This window comes from Urocitellus parryii, chromosome 11 (genome assembly GCF_045843805.1).
Source record: "Urocitellus parryii isolate mUroPar1 chromosome 11, mUroPar1.hap1, whole genome shotgun sequence".
Lineage (NCBI taxonomy): Eukaryota > Metazoa > Chordata > Mammalia > Rodentia > Sciuridae > Urocitellus > Urocitellus parryii.
In genome coordinates this window covers 44,268,161-44,287,530 of record NC_135541.1, presented here as the reverse complement: position 1 = coordinate 44,287,530, position 19,370 = coordinate 44,268,161, and the positions used below count along the sequence as shown (strand labels likewise).

Below are 19,370 nucleotides of genomic sequence, written 5' to 3'. Positions count from 1 at the left end.
TAATGATCTCAGGTATAAAGTTTCTCTAATGCATTTTGCCCTTAGCACAGGTCTCTGATGGCTTTTGGATTCCAAGTTTCAACGAGGTCCCCATGGCTGTACCTTCCTCCCCCCACCCCATCATGTGCCGTGCCGTCAGCCCTTAATACAGTTCGCCTCTTGCTTACTTTAAGCTTCTGTGTACGTGCAGCCACTCCACTGGCCTGAATCATGGCAATAAATATAGGGATATCTCCCAAGGGGCTCCCTTTTCCTCCTGCAATACTGATTCCAAGGGCATCGCTGAGCTCCTAAAAAAGAAAGAAAACAGAACACTTGAATGTTCAATAAAAAGCCACAACCTGATTGTCCCCCAAATGCTGTTGAACAAAACCCCTCCGTGACACAGGAGGCCAGGAGAACATGTGAGTTAAGCACGGGGCCTTTGGAGTCAGAGGTACCGAGATTTTAATTCTAGTGCTTAGCTTCAGGGTCTTGGAGAAGTCACTCTCTTAGGATTCCCACCTCTCTGTACAAAATGGGAAGAAGACTGCAGTGATGGCTGAGGGTTAAATGGAGTGCGGTTCTGGCCTACAGAAAAGGCTCAAGAAAAGGCAATGGTGGGAGTAAATTTAAAAACAAACAAAAACCTAAGCTACTGCTCAGTACAGTGGCCAATTCTGAGGCAGCCTTGGCAAGTGTGCTCTCATATGGTGTTTATGATTAAACTGCCACACATATGCTCTTCTGGGTGTGAACAAACACACTTGGCTCCAGAAGAGCTGTGCAGTTGCATTAAAACAAAGGATCTTAGGGGACACCCACTGCTGTGACAACAGTTTGGAGAGGGAAGCAAAATGTTACAGAAAGTGCTCCCTAAGATGGACTCTGGGGAAGAGACTTGGCTTCTAGACTTATTTGTACCACAGGATTAATATTTTCCAAATCACTAGAAGAACAAATGACAAGCCCCTGTTCTGGCGAGGTGGCATACACGTCTCTTCTGCTCATTACAATGAAGTCTTGTCAAAAGTATAAAGAACAACTACCTGAAGCCTCTGAAATGTAAAGAAACCAATTAAATTGTGGTGGTGAATGAGAACTTGGGGGAATGAGAACATTCTCCTGGAAGCTCTGCCCAGAGGGTAGTTCCCTGTCAAGGAGTGCAAAAGGTGGGGTGAATGGCTGAAGTTCTGGCTAGAGGAACAAGGAAAAGGATCTCTAGGTGGCTGGAGAATAAGGCAGGAAAACCAGCATGGAAAGAGATGGAAAGCTGGGATTCCCAATTCTGCAAATAAACTCACAAAATTCTCAGGCTCAATTCTAAGCTACATATGTGTGGGACGGTCACAAACAGGCATAGCATGGTTTCTAGAACATAACTAGGATTTGAACCGCCACCTACAAAAGATGAGATGGAACTTGCATTCTGCATTTTTGTGGGGTTTTGTTTTGCCATGCTGGGGACTGAATTCAAGGCCTTGCACATGTTAGGCAAATGTTCTATCACTGGGCCACATCCCCAGGTGGAACTTATATTATGATAGTAAAACATCAGCATTCTTTAGCATCCATACAATGTAATACTCATAAGGTTCAGGGTAAAATACTAAATTAGTCAACCTGCAAAAACCCAGAAAAATGTGACCAATTTTCTTTTGATGTCCTTTAGAATATAAAGGACAGCTGAAAGCAAAATTTATAACTCTGTTTATTTAGATGCATTTAGCATGCATGAGGCCTTGGGTTTGATCCCTAGCACTATAAAACAAAAATACAAACAAAACAATTTATAAAGATGTGAACATATGACAAATTTGGTCTAAATGTCAGTGGTGGTGTGATAAAAGGGACTGGATGACTGCAAGGCTTCTGTAGTTTAAATTAATCATTTAAATATATACACAGATTAAGCTGGGTACAGAGGCACACACCTATAATCCAGTGACTTGGGAGGTTGAGATAGGAGAACTTCCAGTTCTAACCTCTTCAATTTGGTGAGATGCTATCTCAAAATAAAATATAAAAAGGGCTGGGGGAGTGGCTCAGTGGCAGAGTGCTTGCCTAGCGTGCATGAGGCCCTGGGTTCAATCCTCAGCACAAAAAAACAAAAATTCACCAAACCAAACCTTACATCATATGTATTATAAATTTTAAAAAATAGTATTTACTTTAAAAGATATTTATTTTGTTTATTTATATGTGGTGCTAAGAATTGAACCCAGTGCCTCACACATGCTAGGCAAGGGTACTGCCACTGAGCCACAACCCCAGCCCCCTATACTTTGTTATTAATATCAGTGCTGCCATGTCACACCTGTAATTCAGGATGACGGCAATGCTGCCCTCTCATCACAGGTAGCTTACATCCTGTTGTCACAGCATCTGTGTGTTACATATACTTCCTGATTGTGCCCATAGTCAAGTCTTGTGTACCAAATGGTAAGACACATTTTATTATGATGTGTGCTTGGACACTGTGTGGGAGAATAGGGGTGGTGTAAGCAGGACTTATTAGAGAAGCCTGTAAAAACAAAAGACTGAAATATGTTTTTAAAATCTTGGAATGATGAGAAATTTATGAAATAATTTGGGTCTAACTCCATTGTAATGTGTCCTTAACTGATCCATAATTATGTGCTTGTTGGTACATTTAACTTCCCCATCATAGGATCATCTGAGTCGCTGCTCTGGTGAAAAGATACTGGGAGCAAATAAGACTGACTTAGTCCAACAGTGACCATAATAACCCATGCCACTTTGTGGGCATTCACGGTATACCATACCATGCGCATTTCCTCACTTAGTCCACACAACTATATGGGCATTCAAGGGAAGTCAGTGTTATCACCCCCATTCTATAGATGAGAGAGTTGAGGTTGATCATAAAGCTAATGTTATGGATTAAATTGTATTCCCCTTAAGACTCATATTTTGAAGGCCCAAGTACCAGTGCCCCCAAATATGAGTGTATTTGGAGAGGTCTTTAAAATGAGGGGGTTGGGTGGGCCCTTGTCTTTATGAGGATGCTGACTCCATGGTCTCTTTGTGAAAGAAGAAGTTAGGACATAGGAGAGAAATGGGGGTGGATGATGAGACAGAGAGGTCACTGAGAAGGCTGGGGGGGGGACCAAAACTGCTGGCATCTTGACCTTGGACTTTAGCCTCTGGAACCATGAGAAAATAGATTTCTGTTGTTGAAGACACTCAGTCTGTGGCATTATGTTATAGCAGCCCCCACAAACAAATACAGACAAATGAATAAACATAGCACTCCTCAACAGAGATATGAGAGAGTCCAGAAAACAGTCATGCTGGACATCACCTTACTGTGGTTGATTACTATGATTACAACAGTCAAAAATTTTTAATTATTTCCTAGTGTAACAAGTTTATAAACTGAGATGCATCTTATGCAATCTTCTCAAAAGGGCAATTTAGCAACACATAAAAACCCTAATTAACAAGCATGGCATTTCTTTTGGTGATGCTAGGGATTGAATCCAGGACCTAGTGCTTGCTAGGAAAGTGCTCTAACACTGAGCCATGCCCCCAACTCCTAGGCACGGCTTTTGATCCAAGAGGTTCACGTAGAGGAATTAATCTTGAGATTATTAAAAACAGCGAAATAAATGACTTACTCTGATTATCTCAACAGTCCTTGGTCCCATATCTGTGCCTATATAAATAAAGAAGCAAGACCATTAACTTTGTAAAATTCAGAGACAATACATTTAGGATATATAATACTCTTTCACAAAAAATGGCACTGTTTTCTAGTCCTTTCAAGAGAGGATGCTGGAGCCTGCAGGCTTTCCCTGCTCTCCACTTCAGCCTCGAAGCAAGCCCACAGGGCTCTGTCCTTTATTTTAAGGAAGTGCTCTCAGTTTGAGATAGATGCGGCCATCATCATTTGGACTGCAGCAGAGCTGCCTGAAGCTCGGAGATCAGGGCTGAGAGGTGAGCCCCAGGAATGCTTTGTTGTATACTTTTCTGCCCTAATCAAAGCTAGCCCTCCACCCAAGGAAAGACTCACCAAGACCCTTGTGTCTGCTATGTCCCCAATGGAATATGCACCCTCCTTTGCCCCTCCCCAAGTACTGGGGATTGAACCCTGGGGCATGCTACCATTGGGCCACATCCCCTGCCGTTTTTTACTTATTGACACAGGGTCTCACTAAATTGTTGAGGCTGGCCTTGAACTTGTGACCCTCCTGCTTTAGCTTTCCAAGTTGCAGGGCTTGGGGCATGTGCCACTGTGCCCAGTTGGCCATGTGCACTTCTGACCTCCCCCTAGTGACCTGCAATTTATTATTCACTTTGTAAAGAGCTGCACACACTTTCCTCATTATTATAGTACTAAGGATTGAACCCAGTGTCTTGTGCATGTTAGGTAAGTGCCCCACCATTCAGCTACACCCCCTAGCCCAATAGCTGTGCTTTTTGATGCACTTTAGTTCTGCTTCTGTTGTTCATGTGATTTGTGTACTCTTAAGGGCACACTCCAAACAAGAACCTTTAGGGCTCTTCTCCGGCTAGGATAGACCTTTCTGAAAAGGTGGCATATGTGGCCAAACTCAGATTCAACATTTAAAGACAAGATTTTTTTTTTTTAAACCCTAATATTTTTTTAAAAACTGGGTAACAGGAAATTGTGGCTGGTAGTCTGTCCACATGATACCTGAACTTCTCTGGGAAGGTTCTGGAGTTCTTTTGGTGCCAACCAGGTTCTGTAGGCCAGCGATGACAGGGGCCAAGGAAGGCCGACAGCTGCTGTGTGTGCTGTGCGGATCTCCCTGAAAAGGAGAACCAGTGGTCACTGAGGGCAGACGCTGATTTGACCCTGACAATTCATGCTTATCGTTAGTGAGCCTGTTGCTGAAGTCATCAGAGCCATGAAACATAGAATTCTGAAGAAGCCAAGACAGACAACTAAAATATTCATACCCAATCTTTCACCACTAAAACCCAGTCCCATCTAAACCTTTCCTCTACTGTTTCCTCCATTATATGTACTTTTATATGTGATTTCAATCAGGGGAGAAAAACTGCAATCATTTGAGCTCCCCTTATTCCACATAAAATCAAAAACATTTTCCTTGGTTGCCACATAGTGTTTATAATGGCCAACTAATGTGTCATTTGTGGCTACAATCAGCATGTATTCTCAGATTACCCAAACTGTCTTATGTATTTTGCTAAAACAACTATGATAAAAATCTCAATTAACAACCATTTGACCACATGGAGCCCTTGATTGTAGGAGAAAGCAGCAAATACAAAGGGAAAAAGGTTTATTTTAGGTATATATTACTTTTTTCTCAAAAAATTTCCTAGAGTCAACAGTAATTTAATCTAATCTGCTGTAACTATGTTACTTGAACTTTTAGTCATTTAAATGAATATTTGAGGTCTATAATGCATAGTCATTTATGGCTAATGACTCTTAATAAAAATTCAAAACATAGTGAAGACCCTCTCTAACATAAACTATTTCATTAATAATGAATATTTTCCGTACCAAATTATCGAAAACCATGTTTAACTGCATTGAAATTTTAAGATAAGCCTAAAATAACTATTATCGATTGATACATTATAATCTGATTCATTTCTTTAGCTCTATTGTATAAGATGTTTAATATCTTAACATTTCTTAAGTATGAAAAATTTCAAATACACCTAAAGATTGAAAGAATTACAGATATCCATATCGATATTACCTAGATTCCATAATTGAAAATTTGCTATATTTTCTCTCCCCAAGCCCCTCTTTTTTTTTTTTTTTTTTGTGGTGGTGGTACTGGGATTGAACCCAAGGACAGTCTGCCTCTGAGCTAACATCTCTAGCCCTTTTCATTTTTTACTTTTGAGACAAGGTCTTGCTAAGTTGTCCAGGCATCCAGGCTATTGCACTAGCTATATTTTCTTTATTTCACATCATCTATTCATCAATTGAGTCATCTATTTTTTGTTTGTTTGTACCAGAGATTGAACTCAAGGGCATTCATCCACTGAGCCACAAACCTGGCCCTATTTTGTATTTTATTTAGAGAGAGGGTCTCACTGAGTTGCTTAGTACCTCGTTGTTGCTGAGGCTGGCTTTGAACTTGTTATCCTCCTGTCTCATCCTCCCTAGCCGCTGGGATTACAGGCATGTGCCACTTTACCCAGATGACTCCTTCGTTTTTAAAAATTTATTTCAATGTAAGTTGTAGATATTATCACACTTGAGGATGGCTCCATTAAGGAAGTACAGCACATTGTAACTTCTGCCCCCAAACAATCTCAGAATAATGTATTTGCCAAGGCCTTTATTAATTTGGACTTGTCTGGCTGTGTTCCCTCAGGTACATGAGGAAAGGATTTCTCAAGATTTTTCTTAATACATACTTTCCTCTTCAGAGTTGAGATACTTCCTCCTGCTTGGCAGAAAAACCCATTTTTAAAGAGTGTCAGTGGCCCCAAGGCTACAAGCTCTCTCCTGAGAAACCCACTTTCTACGGATCAAATCACGAGTTATGGAGTTACAATTCTCCTTAATCCCCAACAGGTGGCATCTTTCTCTCTACCTTATAATTGCTCAGAAGGAAAGCTGTGCCCCTGGAAGGTCCTGACTGCTCTCAATAGGTCTGGAAGTGAACACGTTTGGGAATGGAATCCTCTTTTTTTTCCATCAGGGTCATGGGCTTTGGCTCATGATAATGGAAAACAGTTCCTTTTCATAGTCAACTACAGTCCTACAAATAGGGTGGATTCTCATATATTTCACCCATAATTATAAGGACAAGGTGATGACAAAATACACTTTTAAAAACACTGAATTAAATTTCTATCCTCTAAACTAAAAATTCTGTGCAAGAAAGTTAGGGAGAAGCATTTGAGGGCTGGGATGTAGCTCAGTGGTAGAGCGCTTGTCTAGCAAACGCAAGACCTTGAGTTCAATCCCCAGGACTACTGCCCGCCTCCCTTCCAAAAAAAAAAAGAAAAGAAAAGAAATGTATTTGACACTTTGTTCCAGGTTTTCAAATCTGATAACTTATATATCAATTATGATGATGCTCACATATTTTCCTCAAGAAAGTCAGAAATCTAGCTCTTCCTTCCATCCCAGTTGTCATTCCAAATTTCTCTTAAAACACACAACCTCCCCTTACCTCAGTGGGCCTTTGCATACTACTCTGTCTAGGTTGCAATCTTTTCCCCCTCAAACTCCTTTAGAAGTGATACCCAGTGGAACCTCCTCTATAGCTCTCTCATAATCTGGCAAGAAGAAAAATCTCATTTCCAGAGTGGTTTAGTCTTCGTTCTAGTCTCCTGTGTACAATGAGGCTTTAATGAAATAATTCAACAAACATGAGTCTTCCATTCAGGGAGAGGCCTGAGACAACAACTTGCACCCTCAGTGCCCACTGTCTATACAGGTATGGTCAGAACCATCACCAACTAGTCACCCATGGGATTCCACAGCAGCACCACATCTTTCTTCCTATATTTGCTGCCCATTATGTATGCCAGAAATGACAGGCCAGCCTGTCTGTGAGCTCATCTGAACAATATTTTTCCATGTCCATTTTGGGACAGCAATGAACTTAGCTAATATCCTTCGGGAAGCACCTACTGTGCTAACAAAATTAGAGCATCTTCTGAACAAAGGTCTGGGAGAAGCTCTGTGTCAAAGGTGACCAGGGAGGGACTAAAAGCCATGCTTTTAACTTCAAAACAAAGGCCTGTCCACAAGTAGACCAAGGGCACACATGCAAGTTTGTATGGCTGCACTTTGTATCAATGGGACTAAACATACAGTTTGCAATCTTGATTGTATCAGCCATTATACAGAAAAAAATACAGTGAAATATACTTTGTTTAAAGAAAGTGGCACTTACATCAGCCTTGTACATAAACATAAGATGTTTGCTAACCCACAAAATATCACCCACTAAGGCCTCCCTCCCCGGGGAAAAACCCCCACACTTCATTCTCCTAGGACTATGCCATTAATTGCCCTCAGCATGTGTGAGGGGCTATTCACAAGTTAACTTTATAGCAATATTTAATTGAATGAAGAGAACAATGTTGTGCTAATGAGGGTCAAATTGCTACCAGATGTTGCCTTTTTTTTTTTTTTAAGTAAACACAGCTGTGTGCCTAGGCAATATAGGACTAACAGAGGGAGAGGAAGGGTTCTAAGAAACATTTGCAGGCAATTAAGGAGAGAAAAATCTAGGGATTAATGAATTTCCATCCCACCTTTCATTTTTATTTCAAACACATGAAAACACACTGCACTTGGCGTTGTGAACACGCTGAATATTAGACATTATTCTAACAATTGCTTATGAAATGAGGAACTTTCCCCCAGCGGGAGCAGGAGAGGGAGGCAGTGTGCTGTGAAGCCATGGACCACCTGACTGTTTGGCGATGTCTTCCTCGAGGAGGCCCAGGAACCGGCTCGGAGTCTTCCAATCTCGAGCTGCACAAGCCCCTGTGCACACTTGGGAAGACAAGAACGGAACAGAAATGAAAAGCAGTAGCATTCAGGTTGTCAATCACCAGAGCGGAACCTCTACTCATCTCGGCAGCCAGAGTCATGAAAGAGTTGCGAAGGCAAAAGGCACAACCGAGACACCATCACCCAAAAGCCTAGCGGAGTGACGGCTCTAGACACAGTGGCATTCACGTCATGGCTCCCCACATGCACAGAAAGGACCAGATTCTAATTCACCTCTTTTCTTTCTCCCTTCTGATGAAAGTACTCATGGACAGAGAAATCATTCAGAAAATGAGGTGAAGAGGACAGAAAAATCAGGCATGGCAGCCCGGGGACTCACCTTGAGGACGGTGGCCACCGTCTCCTGAGAGGCATTTCTCATGTCCTCTCCATTCACAGATAAGATCTGATCTCCCTGAATCAACCTCCCATCCAGGTCTGCAGCTCCGCCTTTCACGATGTCAGAAATAAACACTCCGCTTCCATTTCTGTTAATACCATTAAGTGGTGGGGTTACAGGCAAACCTCATACTTCTTAGTTAAAATCTGAGATGGTTAACTTTCTATATAGATGCACTAAATCCTAAAACTTGGCAGAAGGGCCCTATCAAACGATCAAAGCCAATGCTTCCACTTACTTCCCAAATAATAAACTGCAGCACACCACTCTTTAGTTTATGCTTATTTATTCTGCCTACTGCATATTAATTTTTATTGGTCCAAGGACATACTTTTTCGCAAGGTGAAAATTTTAGTGGAGTGAAATGGAAATTTACTTTAAAAGATGCAGATAAGTACTCTTAAAATCAACAGGTTATTTCTCTAGAGAAGATAAGCTAACATTTGATGTATTCTATTTGATCGAATTCTAGTCTTTTCACGTTTTTCTTGCCTTTATTTTTAAAGACCTAATAACATGTATTTGATGAATACACAAATTTATATCTGAAAATTAGACAGGTTAAAAAGTATACATCTTGAAAAGTTTTCCTCTCACCTCTATTACCAAGTTCCTTTCTCAGAGGCAACCCACATTACCTGTTTCTTGGGTAGGTAAAAGGAATATTTTGTTTACACATAAGCAAAATGCCCATGCAAAGTACATAAGTGTATATGAGTGACCATATACAGATTTCTTTTTCTTCTTTCACTTAATACAGGTTGGCAATTGATTTTTTTTTTTTGTGTGTATGTGTGTGTGGTGTGTGGTGTGTGTATGTGTTTGTTTTAAAGATTAAACCCAGGACCTCATACCTGTTAAGCATCTGCTTTACCACTGAGCTACAACCCCAGCTCCAACTGATCTTTATTAGCACTTGGAGCTTCCTCATTGTTCTGTGGCTACATACTATTCTGTAGGCGTTCCATAATGGACAAATGGGTTATTTCCATTCTTTAGCTACTGCAAACAATGTGCAATAAATACCTGCAAGCATATTGTTAAGATAAACTCCAAGACATGAAATTGTTAGTGAAAGGGAACTGAATTCTTAGAGAGATACACCTGATCCTTTACAGCTCAAGTTTTTGTGCTAAGAAATATAAATCTCCTTACAAATTCAACCTGAAATGGTGATGCTGTATGAATATAATTATTTCATCAATCTACCACATGATAATAAAGCAAAGTCATTACTCTAAATGGAAACTCCCCAGGTATGTGTATGTCTCAGGACAAGAAAGCAAACTTCAATATTTCTCTGTCAGTTGCTTTGCACCCACATGTGCATTGCTTTTTGTTTAGAAATGTAAGAGATTGAGCATTTTTGTTTTGAAATGCATTTTCAGAGTGATGGTTTTATTGTGCTGAAGTAAAAATGTCATGGTATCATGACAGCACAGAACTAAAAAATGGGGACTAGCTGGGTGTGGTGGTGCACATCTGTAACCCCAGCAACTCAGGAGACTGAGAAAGGAGGCTCATGAGGTCAAAAGCCAGCCTTGGCGACTTAGCAAGACACTGCTTCCAAAACAAAATAAAAATACAACATAAAAAGGGCTGGGGATGTGGCTCAGTGCTTAACTGCCCCTCTGCCCCTGGGTTCAATCCCAGTACCAAAAAAAAAAAAAAAAGGTTGTGGGGACAGCTAATATTGCTGTGTATTGGACTGCTGCATAAAGGCATGAGAGTCACCGGAGGTCTTTGAGGGCACATTCCATGACATCTATAACATGGACTTAAATTCTCCCCAGGACGATGTTCAAGGCAATCTAAGGCCATACAGGCATATTACCTAGAAGTTTTGCAGGCTAGATACCCAAACCAGTAAACCATGGAAGCTAGGACGACAGTTTTGTGATATTACTTTCCTTTCCAATTCAGTGTAAGAGAAACTTCCTAATTTCATCCTGGAACAATTACTTTAATTCCTATCACATTGTTAAGCAGTACAGACTTGGAGCAACCTAGCCACCAGGATCCATCTGTATTTTTGGTGCAAACTATTATTTTGGGGACATCTTTCCTTTCTTTTCCCTTCCTCCCTCCCTGCCGTCTTATCTTTTCTAATGGCATTAGGGATTGCTCTCTACCATCCAGCTATATCCCTAGCCCTTTTTATTTTGAGACATGGTCAATTTGCTGAGGTTGGCCTCCAATTTGGAATTTTTTTCCCACAGCCTCACAAGTAGCTAGGGTTATATGTGTAAGCCATCACATTTGGGGACTTCTTTCTGAAAAGAAAACTACTATCATGTTTGCCACTCAACTATCTCTACCAACTAGTTTAACACAGTATGAAATTATCATGATGCTCCATGCCAGATCAATTTTCTTAATCTAACATTGTATGAATCAACCTCTTAACATGATCTGTTTCCTGGATATAGTTGTATTAACTACTCTCTACAAGCCTCCTCCCTAGGTATTCCAAGTAGAAAAGACCTTGCTAGCTGTTTTTACTCTAGAAGGAAATAAAATAGATTGGGTTGTTTGGGTTTGGAGTTCTATCATGATATGGTAAGTTTTTCTTTTTTGGTAAGATGTTTGGAGGTATGACCTATGAAGTTTACATATTCATAATTATTTTAGTTTTATTTTGATTTTTTGGTATTGGGGATTGAACCAGGGAAGCTCTACTATTGAGCTATATCCCCACTCCTTTTTCATTTTTTATTTTGATACAAGGTCTTGTTACATTGTTCACTCCGGCCTAGAACTTGTGATCCTCCTGCCTCAGCCTCCTGAGTCACTGGGATTACAGGCATGAGCCATCGTGCCTGGCTACAAGCATCTTAGTTTAGAAATCCCATAATTAGGGCTGGGGATGTGGCTCAAGCGGTAGCGCGCTCGCCTGGCATGCGTGCGGCCCGGGTTCGATCCTCAGCACCACATACCAACAAAGATGTTGTGTCCACCGAGAACTAAAAAATAAATATTGAAAATTCTCTCTCTCTCTCTCTCTCTCTCTCTCTCTCTCTCTCTCTCCTCTCTCTTAAAAAAAAAAAAAAAAAAGAAATCCCATAATTACTTTACGTCGGGCTTTACCCTTCAGTGTCCACAGGCATTAGTTCTAGAGGTGTGAAGGGAAAGGTCAGTGCTGACCTGCACAGTAGTCCTTACCGTTTCCCAACAATGCTCAGGCCCAGTCCTCGGCCAGCCTTCTTCTGCAGATCCACAGGGAAGATCTCCAAGTTCTCCTCATCCCTGTAGTGTGCCTCATCGCGGTACACCACCAGTCGCACCTTCTGCGGGGTCTGCCTCAGGGCTGTGATGGCTTCCTCGTGGCTGGAGGTCCTCAGGTCAACCCCATTAACCTGCAACAATGGGCATCCTGTGGTGGCTGCTGACACAGAGCCCCCTCTGCCTGCGGAAGCTCCCTGATCCAACCAGTGAAAAACCTCTAGGAATTTCCAGTCTTTCCCAAAACACACAGGTGTGACCATTAGCAGCACGAGCTGCTTGAAATATGAAGGAGGGGTGGTGGGTGAGTGCACATGATCACGCAATTCACATAGCTGTGAACTTGACTGGGGAGAGGGGGAGAGGACTGAATCATTTGAATTCGGTTAAAGGGAAATAAACAGTGTCAGCAGTTTTAGACTCAGTTCACTCCTGATTGACATCATTACTATTTTTATAAAAATGTTTTAGTTGTAGATGGACACAATATCTTTATTTATTTATCTTTATGTGGTGCTGAGAATCGAACCCAGTGCCTTATCCATGCTGGGTGAGTGCTCTACCACTGAGCCATAATCCCAGCCCCCCCCCTCCACCCCCGTTACTCTTAATTGCTGTCATCACAACTACTTTAGAATAGTCCTGGAAGAAATGAGGGACTGGTATCTCCAATAGTATCAAAGACCCAACATCAAAAAAAAAAAAAAAAAAAAAAAAAACAACCCTGAAGGGAGAAAAGAGAATAGACTGTTCCTAAAGAAGGTGATATTGGGCTGTTGTTTAAAGCTGATTCTATGAGCCAAGAAATTGTTTTAAAGCTGACTTTGTTTTCACAGTACTGAGGAAGGAGCACAGGCCTCCTGTCAGGTTGGCAAGTGCGCTACCAATGGGCTACAACCTTAGCCCTTTTTATTTTGATGCAGGGCCTTGCTAAGTTGCTGAACTTGCAATTCTCTTGCCTCAGCCTTCTGAGTAGCTGGGTTTATGGGCACGTGACACTGTTCCTGGCTTAAAAAGCACAATTTTCAAGCTGTCTTTTCTTCTCTGGTGTATCTCAGTGGCCTCTCTACTCACTTAGACTAAATACAACCAGGATAACAGTGGCTAAGGACCTGGGTATTGAATATAGATGGATTTGGACACCATAGTAATACCTATTTAGTGTTGTGATGACTAAATTACATAAGCCCTATAATGGCTGGGCACGGTGGCACATGCATGTAATCCCAGCAGCTCAGGAGGCTGAGGCAGGAGGATCGACAGCTCAAAGCTAGATCTCAGCAATTTAGCCTTAAGCAACTCAGTGAGACCCTGTCTCTAAGTAAAATACATCTTTATTTCATTTATTTATTTTTATGTGGTGCTGAGGATGGAATTTTTTTGTTTGTTTGTTTGTTTGTTTTGAGATAGGGTCACACATGCAAGGTAAGCACTCTACCACTGAGCTACAACCCCAGCCCTCAATCCCTGGTTTAAAAAAAAAAAAAAAAAAAGTCCTATGAAGCATTTGGCACAGGGTTTGGCACATAGTTATGTTTAATGTAAGTTAGAAGTTGATGTTTGCAAGGTATTGAAGAAAGCTCAGCCAGAGCTATTCTCTGCATGATAATTCCATTTTATTTTAGACCAATGAATGCATTCTCATTGTTTGCAAGATACACGCAGGGAACAAAGGGGAAACAATGTCACTAGAAAATGGGCTCTGAGCTGGTTATTTTCCTGTATTCCAATAGATGGCACACAAGATCACTCCTGTTACTCAATTAAAAAAAGAGGGGGAGGAGGGGATCCTCACGGATGGAAGGTGAACTTTCTAAGCCTCTAAATTCCTTTTGAAAGGCTCTAACAAATATACTTTTAATTAAAAGCATTACCATTACTTTCTAATATTACAAAAGCAATTACTAAATTTCCTCATAAGGTGTCTGCTCAGATCAAAGGGATCTCGGTTCACAGTTTTCATTTGCTCCTCTGCTTATCAGGAGGCCACTAAATGTAATAATCACAACAGAAATGCCGCAGTGCAGCCAGAGTGCTGTGGCGTGATGAACGCCCCTGAGTGCCTCACACAAGTACTGCACTGTTTAGAACACTGATCACAGAAGAGGAGCGGAGGTAATAGGCGGCTCCCTATTTGAGAAGGATCCTCAAAAGTCCCGGATGTCAAGAAGAGGACATCACGTCCTGAGCAGGATGGGAAAAGTGGGTGAGCCACTACTTGAGAAGAAAAAGATAGCCAAAGCAGGAATGTAGTTCCCCATTATTTTATTCCACAGGGAAAATTAGGCATCAACTCTCTTTCTTTTCCCACTTACACCAGCATAGAAGAGATAATGGTAGTAGGGGTGGGATAAGAGGAAAGATGGACCCAAAAGGAGAATCAGAAAGAAGACAGTGCACCCTCATCAATTCATTAATCTCACCATGCTAAAACATTATTTGACAATATCCTTGGAGGCGAAATCTGCCTTGTCCTAACTTTAACCTGAGGATAGTACTAAAACCATAAAACCAGCCTGCAGAATGGAATCCCATGAGCAGAAGGCCACGGGAAGGTCCTCACATCAGTGCTTGATGAGGGGAACTTATTTCCTGGTCTTAAAATGTCCCACCCAAGCTGGCCAGTAGCTGTGTATTCTGCATGTGTGCATACGGCCAACTGGAACCCATCCAAGTGTGGGGGCTAAGGCTGCTTGGAAAGGAACATGCAAACTCAATTTCCCAACTATACCTATGATATACTATGATGAATTAGATCCTACACTTCCCATCTTTAATGAGAAGTACAGAATCCATCCAGATCAGACAATATAATTCTGTAAAATGCCAGAAATGGTAACTTCACCTTCAAATTCTTCTTCTATCTAAAACAAATTTGCCTTCTTCATGCTGTTTTTTTTTTTTCCCCTGGTACTGGGAATTGAACCCAGGAGCATTCTATCCCTGAACTATACTAGCCTTGAATTTGTGATCCTTCTGCCTCAGCCTCCTGAGTAGCTGGGATTATAGGCGCCACCGCACATGGCTGCATGTTAATCGTTACTGAATGTTCACCTGTATGTGAATATACTATATGGAAGAGAGCACCTCTAGCCGAAGGTCTATCCAATACAAATAGAGATGGTTAATATTTTCTTTTCTGTTGAGGTATAATTGCTGAAAACTCTATACAAATTTAAAATACAATTTATTTTTTGGTTCTGAGAACTGAAACCAGGAACATTCTATCTAAGAGCTACATCTCCAACTTTAATTTTTTTTTTAATTTGTTCTAATTATTCATTCCCAACTTTTTGTTGTTGTTTGTTTGTTTGTTTTGAGATAGGGTCTTGCTAAATCACCCAGTCTGGCCTTAAATTTGGGATAAACCTGTATCAACTTCGTGAATAGCTGGGATTACAGGTACTTAATGGTCAATTGTGTTTGTGTGTGTGTGTGTGTGTGTGTGTTGGGGGGGGAGGGAGAGGAAGGGAGGGAGATAGAGGATGTTGCTATGTTGTCCATGTTGGTCTCAAACTCCTGGACTAATTGATCTTTCCACTTCAGCCTCCTGAGTGCTGGGATTCTATGTGGGTATCCTTGCACATGGCTGTAATGTGTACAGTTAATAGTTTTATTTTATGCAGTACTGAACCCTGGTCTGCAAGCTTGCCAGTACTCTAACACTGAGCTCTAGTCTCAGTCCTTTTAACTTTCATTTTGAGACAAAGGTCTCACCAAATTGTTGAGGTTGGCTCTGGATTTGTGATCCTCCCATCTTAGTCTCCCAAATTGCTGGGATTAAAGGCATGTGCCACTATGGCTAGCTTGATGAATTTTGACATGTGTATTTATGCTGTGCAGCTATTGCCATACTCAAAGAAAATGAGCATATCAGACTTTGTTTCAAGTGACCATTATAGGACATTGATGAATGTACAATCCATATAAATATAAAGGCATATTTACATCTGCTTATTTTTAAACAGTTAACCTCCTCATTCTCAAAAGCCAATTATAAAAATACCAAATGATCAGAAAAACTAGGGAGGAAAAAATAAAACCCCCAAAACCCCACAACCTCTGTTCACAAAAATATTGTGTTATAGCTGGGTGTGATGGCACATGCCTGTAATCCCAGCAATTTGGGAGCCTGAGGCAAGAGGGTCACGAGTTCAAAGTCAGCCTCAGCAACTTAGTGAGGCCCTAAGAAACTCAGTGAGACCCTGTCTCTAAATAAAATACAAGAAAGGGCTGGGGATGTGGCTCAGTGGTTAAGTGCCCCTGGGTTTGATCCCCAGTACCAAAGCCAAAAAACGAAACAAAACAAAACTGTATTTTATGCTAAAGTTGTCAGGCCATTTCCCAAAGAGGCCTTGCTTATTTTTGTAACCCCACACACTTGTGCCTTAATGAATGTACTGGGACTATGTCTTGATCCAACTCTGAAGCACAACAAAGTCTGCAGAGAAACCCAATAACTTGGCTTCAGTTTAATTTGTAGTTAGGTTGGCCTTTCCTTTAACCCCTTCTTGTCTACATTTTCTGCCCTTAATTATATGTCTGTTTTCATCTTGGGAGGCAGGAATAAACCACCAAGGGGGAAAATAAAACTCTATGATGTCATTTGTAATGTGCTATATTAAAGTTGCAAAGCAAAAATGCACATGCCCACCATAAAATGCTAACTATTTCATTAAATCCATCCAATGAAAGAAATAAATGATACCTTAAGGTTTCACATCCCTGGAAAAGCTCTTTAGTTCCACCTACCAGAACACCTGGCATTGGCTTCCTATTCAATCCCCAGTGCAGACACTGCCTATGTTGGCAGTTTTAAGGCTTTAACAACTTTGCTAAATGAAAGGCAATTTGAAAGAGTCAAGTTCAGCACTTCTTCTTTTTTTTTTTTTTTTTTTTGGTGGTGCTGGGGATGAAACCAACAGCCTGGCATATGCTAGGCAAGTGTTCTGCTGCTACACACATCCCCAGCCCTAGAATTTCAATTTTTAATAAGGACTATATACAGGAGAAGATTCTACTTTTTCATCAACTTGAAAATGCTGATGGCAAGGCCTGGGCTTCTGTTAGGCATAAAGGTTTATTAAGATTAAGAAAATAATATTTAAGCTGCAATTAAAGTTTTCAACATTTCAAGCATATATGCTTATGTGTACGTGCGTCTATATGTGTTTTCAGGAGGGAATTTAGTTAAGGTACAATGGAGAAACAAAAAAATCTGGTTGCCATATTATATAGGGCCATGGATATTAAAATGATAGAACAATAAGATGTACTTCCCTTTTAATTAGGTTGGTAATCTGTCATGATTCTAAACCTGTGAGTTGTTCAATGTACATTAAAAAAAGAGAACATGATATATATTTTGTTAAATGTGTGAGAAATCAGAAAGGGTAGAGTTGAGTAGAATATGGATAAACTGACTTTGTAGATCAAAGTCAGGAAAGGAACTAAATTTGTTGGTTTTTTTTTTTTTTTTTTTTGGGTACCAGGATCGAATCCAGGGTGCCTAATCATTGGCCACATCCCCAGTCCTTTTTTGTATTTTATTTTGAGCCAGGGTCTTGCTAAGTTGCATAGGACCTCCTAAGTGCTGAGGCTGGTTTAGAAATTGTGATCTTCCTGCCTCAGCCTCTTAAGCTGCTGGAATTACAGGTGTGTGCCACCCCACCCAGCAAGGAACCATATTTACTGGTATAAAATGAAACTCAAAATTATATACCTCTAATATCTGGTCACCAGCCCAAAGTCTTCCATCTCTGGCTGCTGCTCCTTCTTCATAGACTTCATGTATGACTATAGCATCCTGCAAAAAGCAAACTCTTATTAATTTTCTTTCTTTTATTAAAAAATATTTATTTATTTTTTAGTTTTCGGTGGACACAAATCTTCACTTTCACCTTCTAATTAATTTTCAATAAGCATAAATGCTTCCTTAAGTAAGCAACCAAACCACAGGCAGCAACTCATGATTTGTTCATAATGCCACATTCTATCTATTTGACATAAGGATAAATAAGATACATAGTTAACATATATTTGGACGAATAATTAAGCTTTCTTTCGATTATTTTAGTTCTTAAGCACTGCCTTTGCCTGGTATTTCATGTTAAACTTCCTGCTTGTGTTTCACTGTTAACTTTAAACACTGCTGCCATGTAGGAACTTAGGGTGAACTATGTGTCATTCTTATTTATATTTTATGGTGTATTTTGAAACACAGTTTCAGGTATTTATTGGTATTCAAGGATTTGGCATAAATGTGTGGCCTGATGAAGGGGGTTTGCCAGGTCGTGTGACTTGGCAATGAAAGAAAAGGCCTTAGTGGAATGAACCAATGTCCTCCCTTGCTGGAGGATAAAGCCTAGAGGAGAAGAAAGAGCATTCATGGACTGAAGTGTAACACAGCTGTGAGTTTGAATCCTGCCACTATGTGATCTTGGGCAAATTTACTCCTCTGAACTTTATCCACATTAGGACAAAATTATCTACAGTAGAAGCTCTGGTTAAAGAACATATTTCGTGGTTAATGAATTAAAAATAATGTGCAACTCTTCAAATTAATAACCTTATATTTTTTAAACACCACCAAAATGACATGAATCTGGATACAAATATCATCACACGGTGCCTCTCATCCTGACCTCCCAGTCCCACTCTCCAGAGGCCATCACCACTGGAAGTTTCCTAAGGACCTCTGCAGACAATTTACATATGTACACAACGAAGAGTTATGTATTCAGGTGGGACGATTCTAAAAATATTGAGTTGTTCACATTATCTTTGCCTCTTCTCCCTCCTGTTTAACAAGTAGTCAAGGTTTGAAATTCTCTGCCTGTGGGATCTTGTGGTGCTGAAAACTGAAGCAACTGAAGTCCTGGACTCTTTCTGGGTTTGAGAGAGTCAAAGGCACCGAAAGGATTATGTTGAATGGATTATGCTGGGTGTCTGGAGGGCTCTGGAAGAGGGAAAGAGCTTTTGTGTGGAGATGGAAACAGAGGGGTCCCACAATAATGATCTGGGACCTGCCCTGCCAAGGGTTTCCCATTCCCTTCCTGCAGCACACATAGGCTAAAGATCCTACAGGCAATGATCAAGGTTGAAGCCTTTATGGCAGACTCCAGGCATAAAGTGTCTCAAGCACAGCCCTGCAAGCAATAGGACTTCTGGATGTACAGAGATCTTATAGGCTTGGGTTAGTAAGGGCTTGTTGGTTACCAGGGTGGACTGACAGTAATGATCCCAAAGGTCTGACCAATGTTAGGGTGCTTTGTTAAC

The 19,370-nt window shown here is 40.8% G+C and overlaps 1 protein-coding gene across 1 annotated transcript in view; it reads right to left on the bottom strand.

Annotated features, from left to right (window-relative positions):
- The window catches only part of Patj (PATJ crumbs cell polarity complex component), a 331,415-nt gene that overhangs the window by 24,840 nt on the left and 287,205 nt on the right, over window positions 1-19,370 (bottom strand). The window contains exons 35-41 of the mRNA XM_026407227.2: window positions 17,815-17,898; window positions 12,033-12,226; window positions 8,811-8,958; window positions 8,387-8,473; window positions 4,661-4,775; window positions 3,621-3,658; window positions 168-290 (exon numbers count right to left, since the gene is read on the bottom strand). Coding sequence (XP_026263012.2) covers window positions 168-290; window positions 3,621-3,658; window positions 4,661-4,775; window positions 8,387-8,473; window positions 8,811-8,958; window positions 12,033-12,226; window positions 17,815-17,898 — 789 coding nt within the window. The remainder of the gene's footprint in view (window positions 1-167; window positions 291-3,620; window positions 3,659-4,660; window positions 4,776-8,386; window positions 8,474-8,810; window positions 8,959-12,032; window positions 12,227-17,814; window positions 17,899-19,370) is intronic.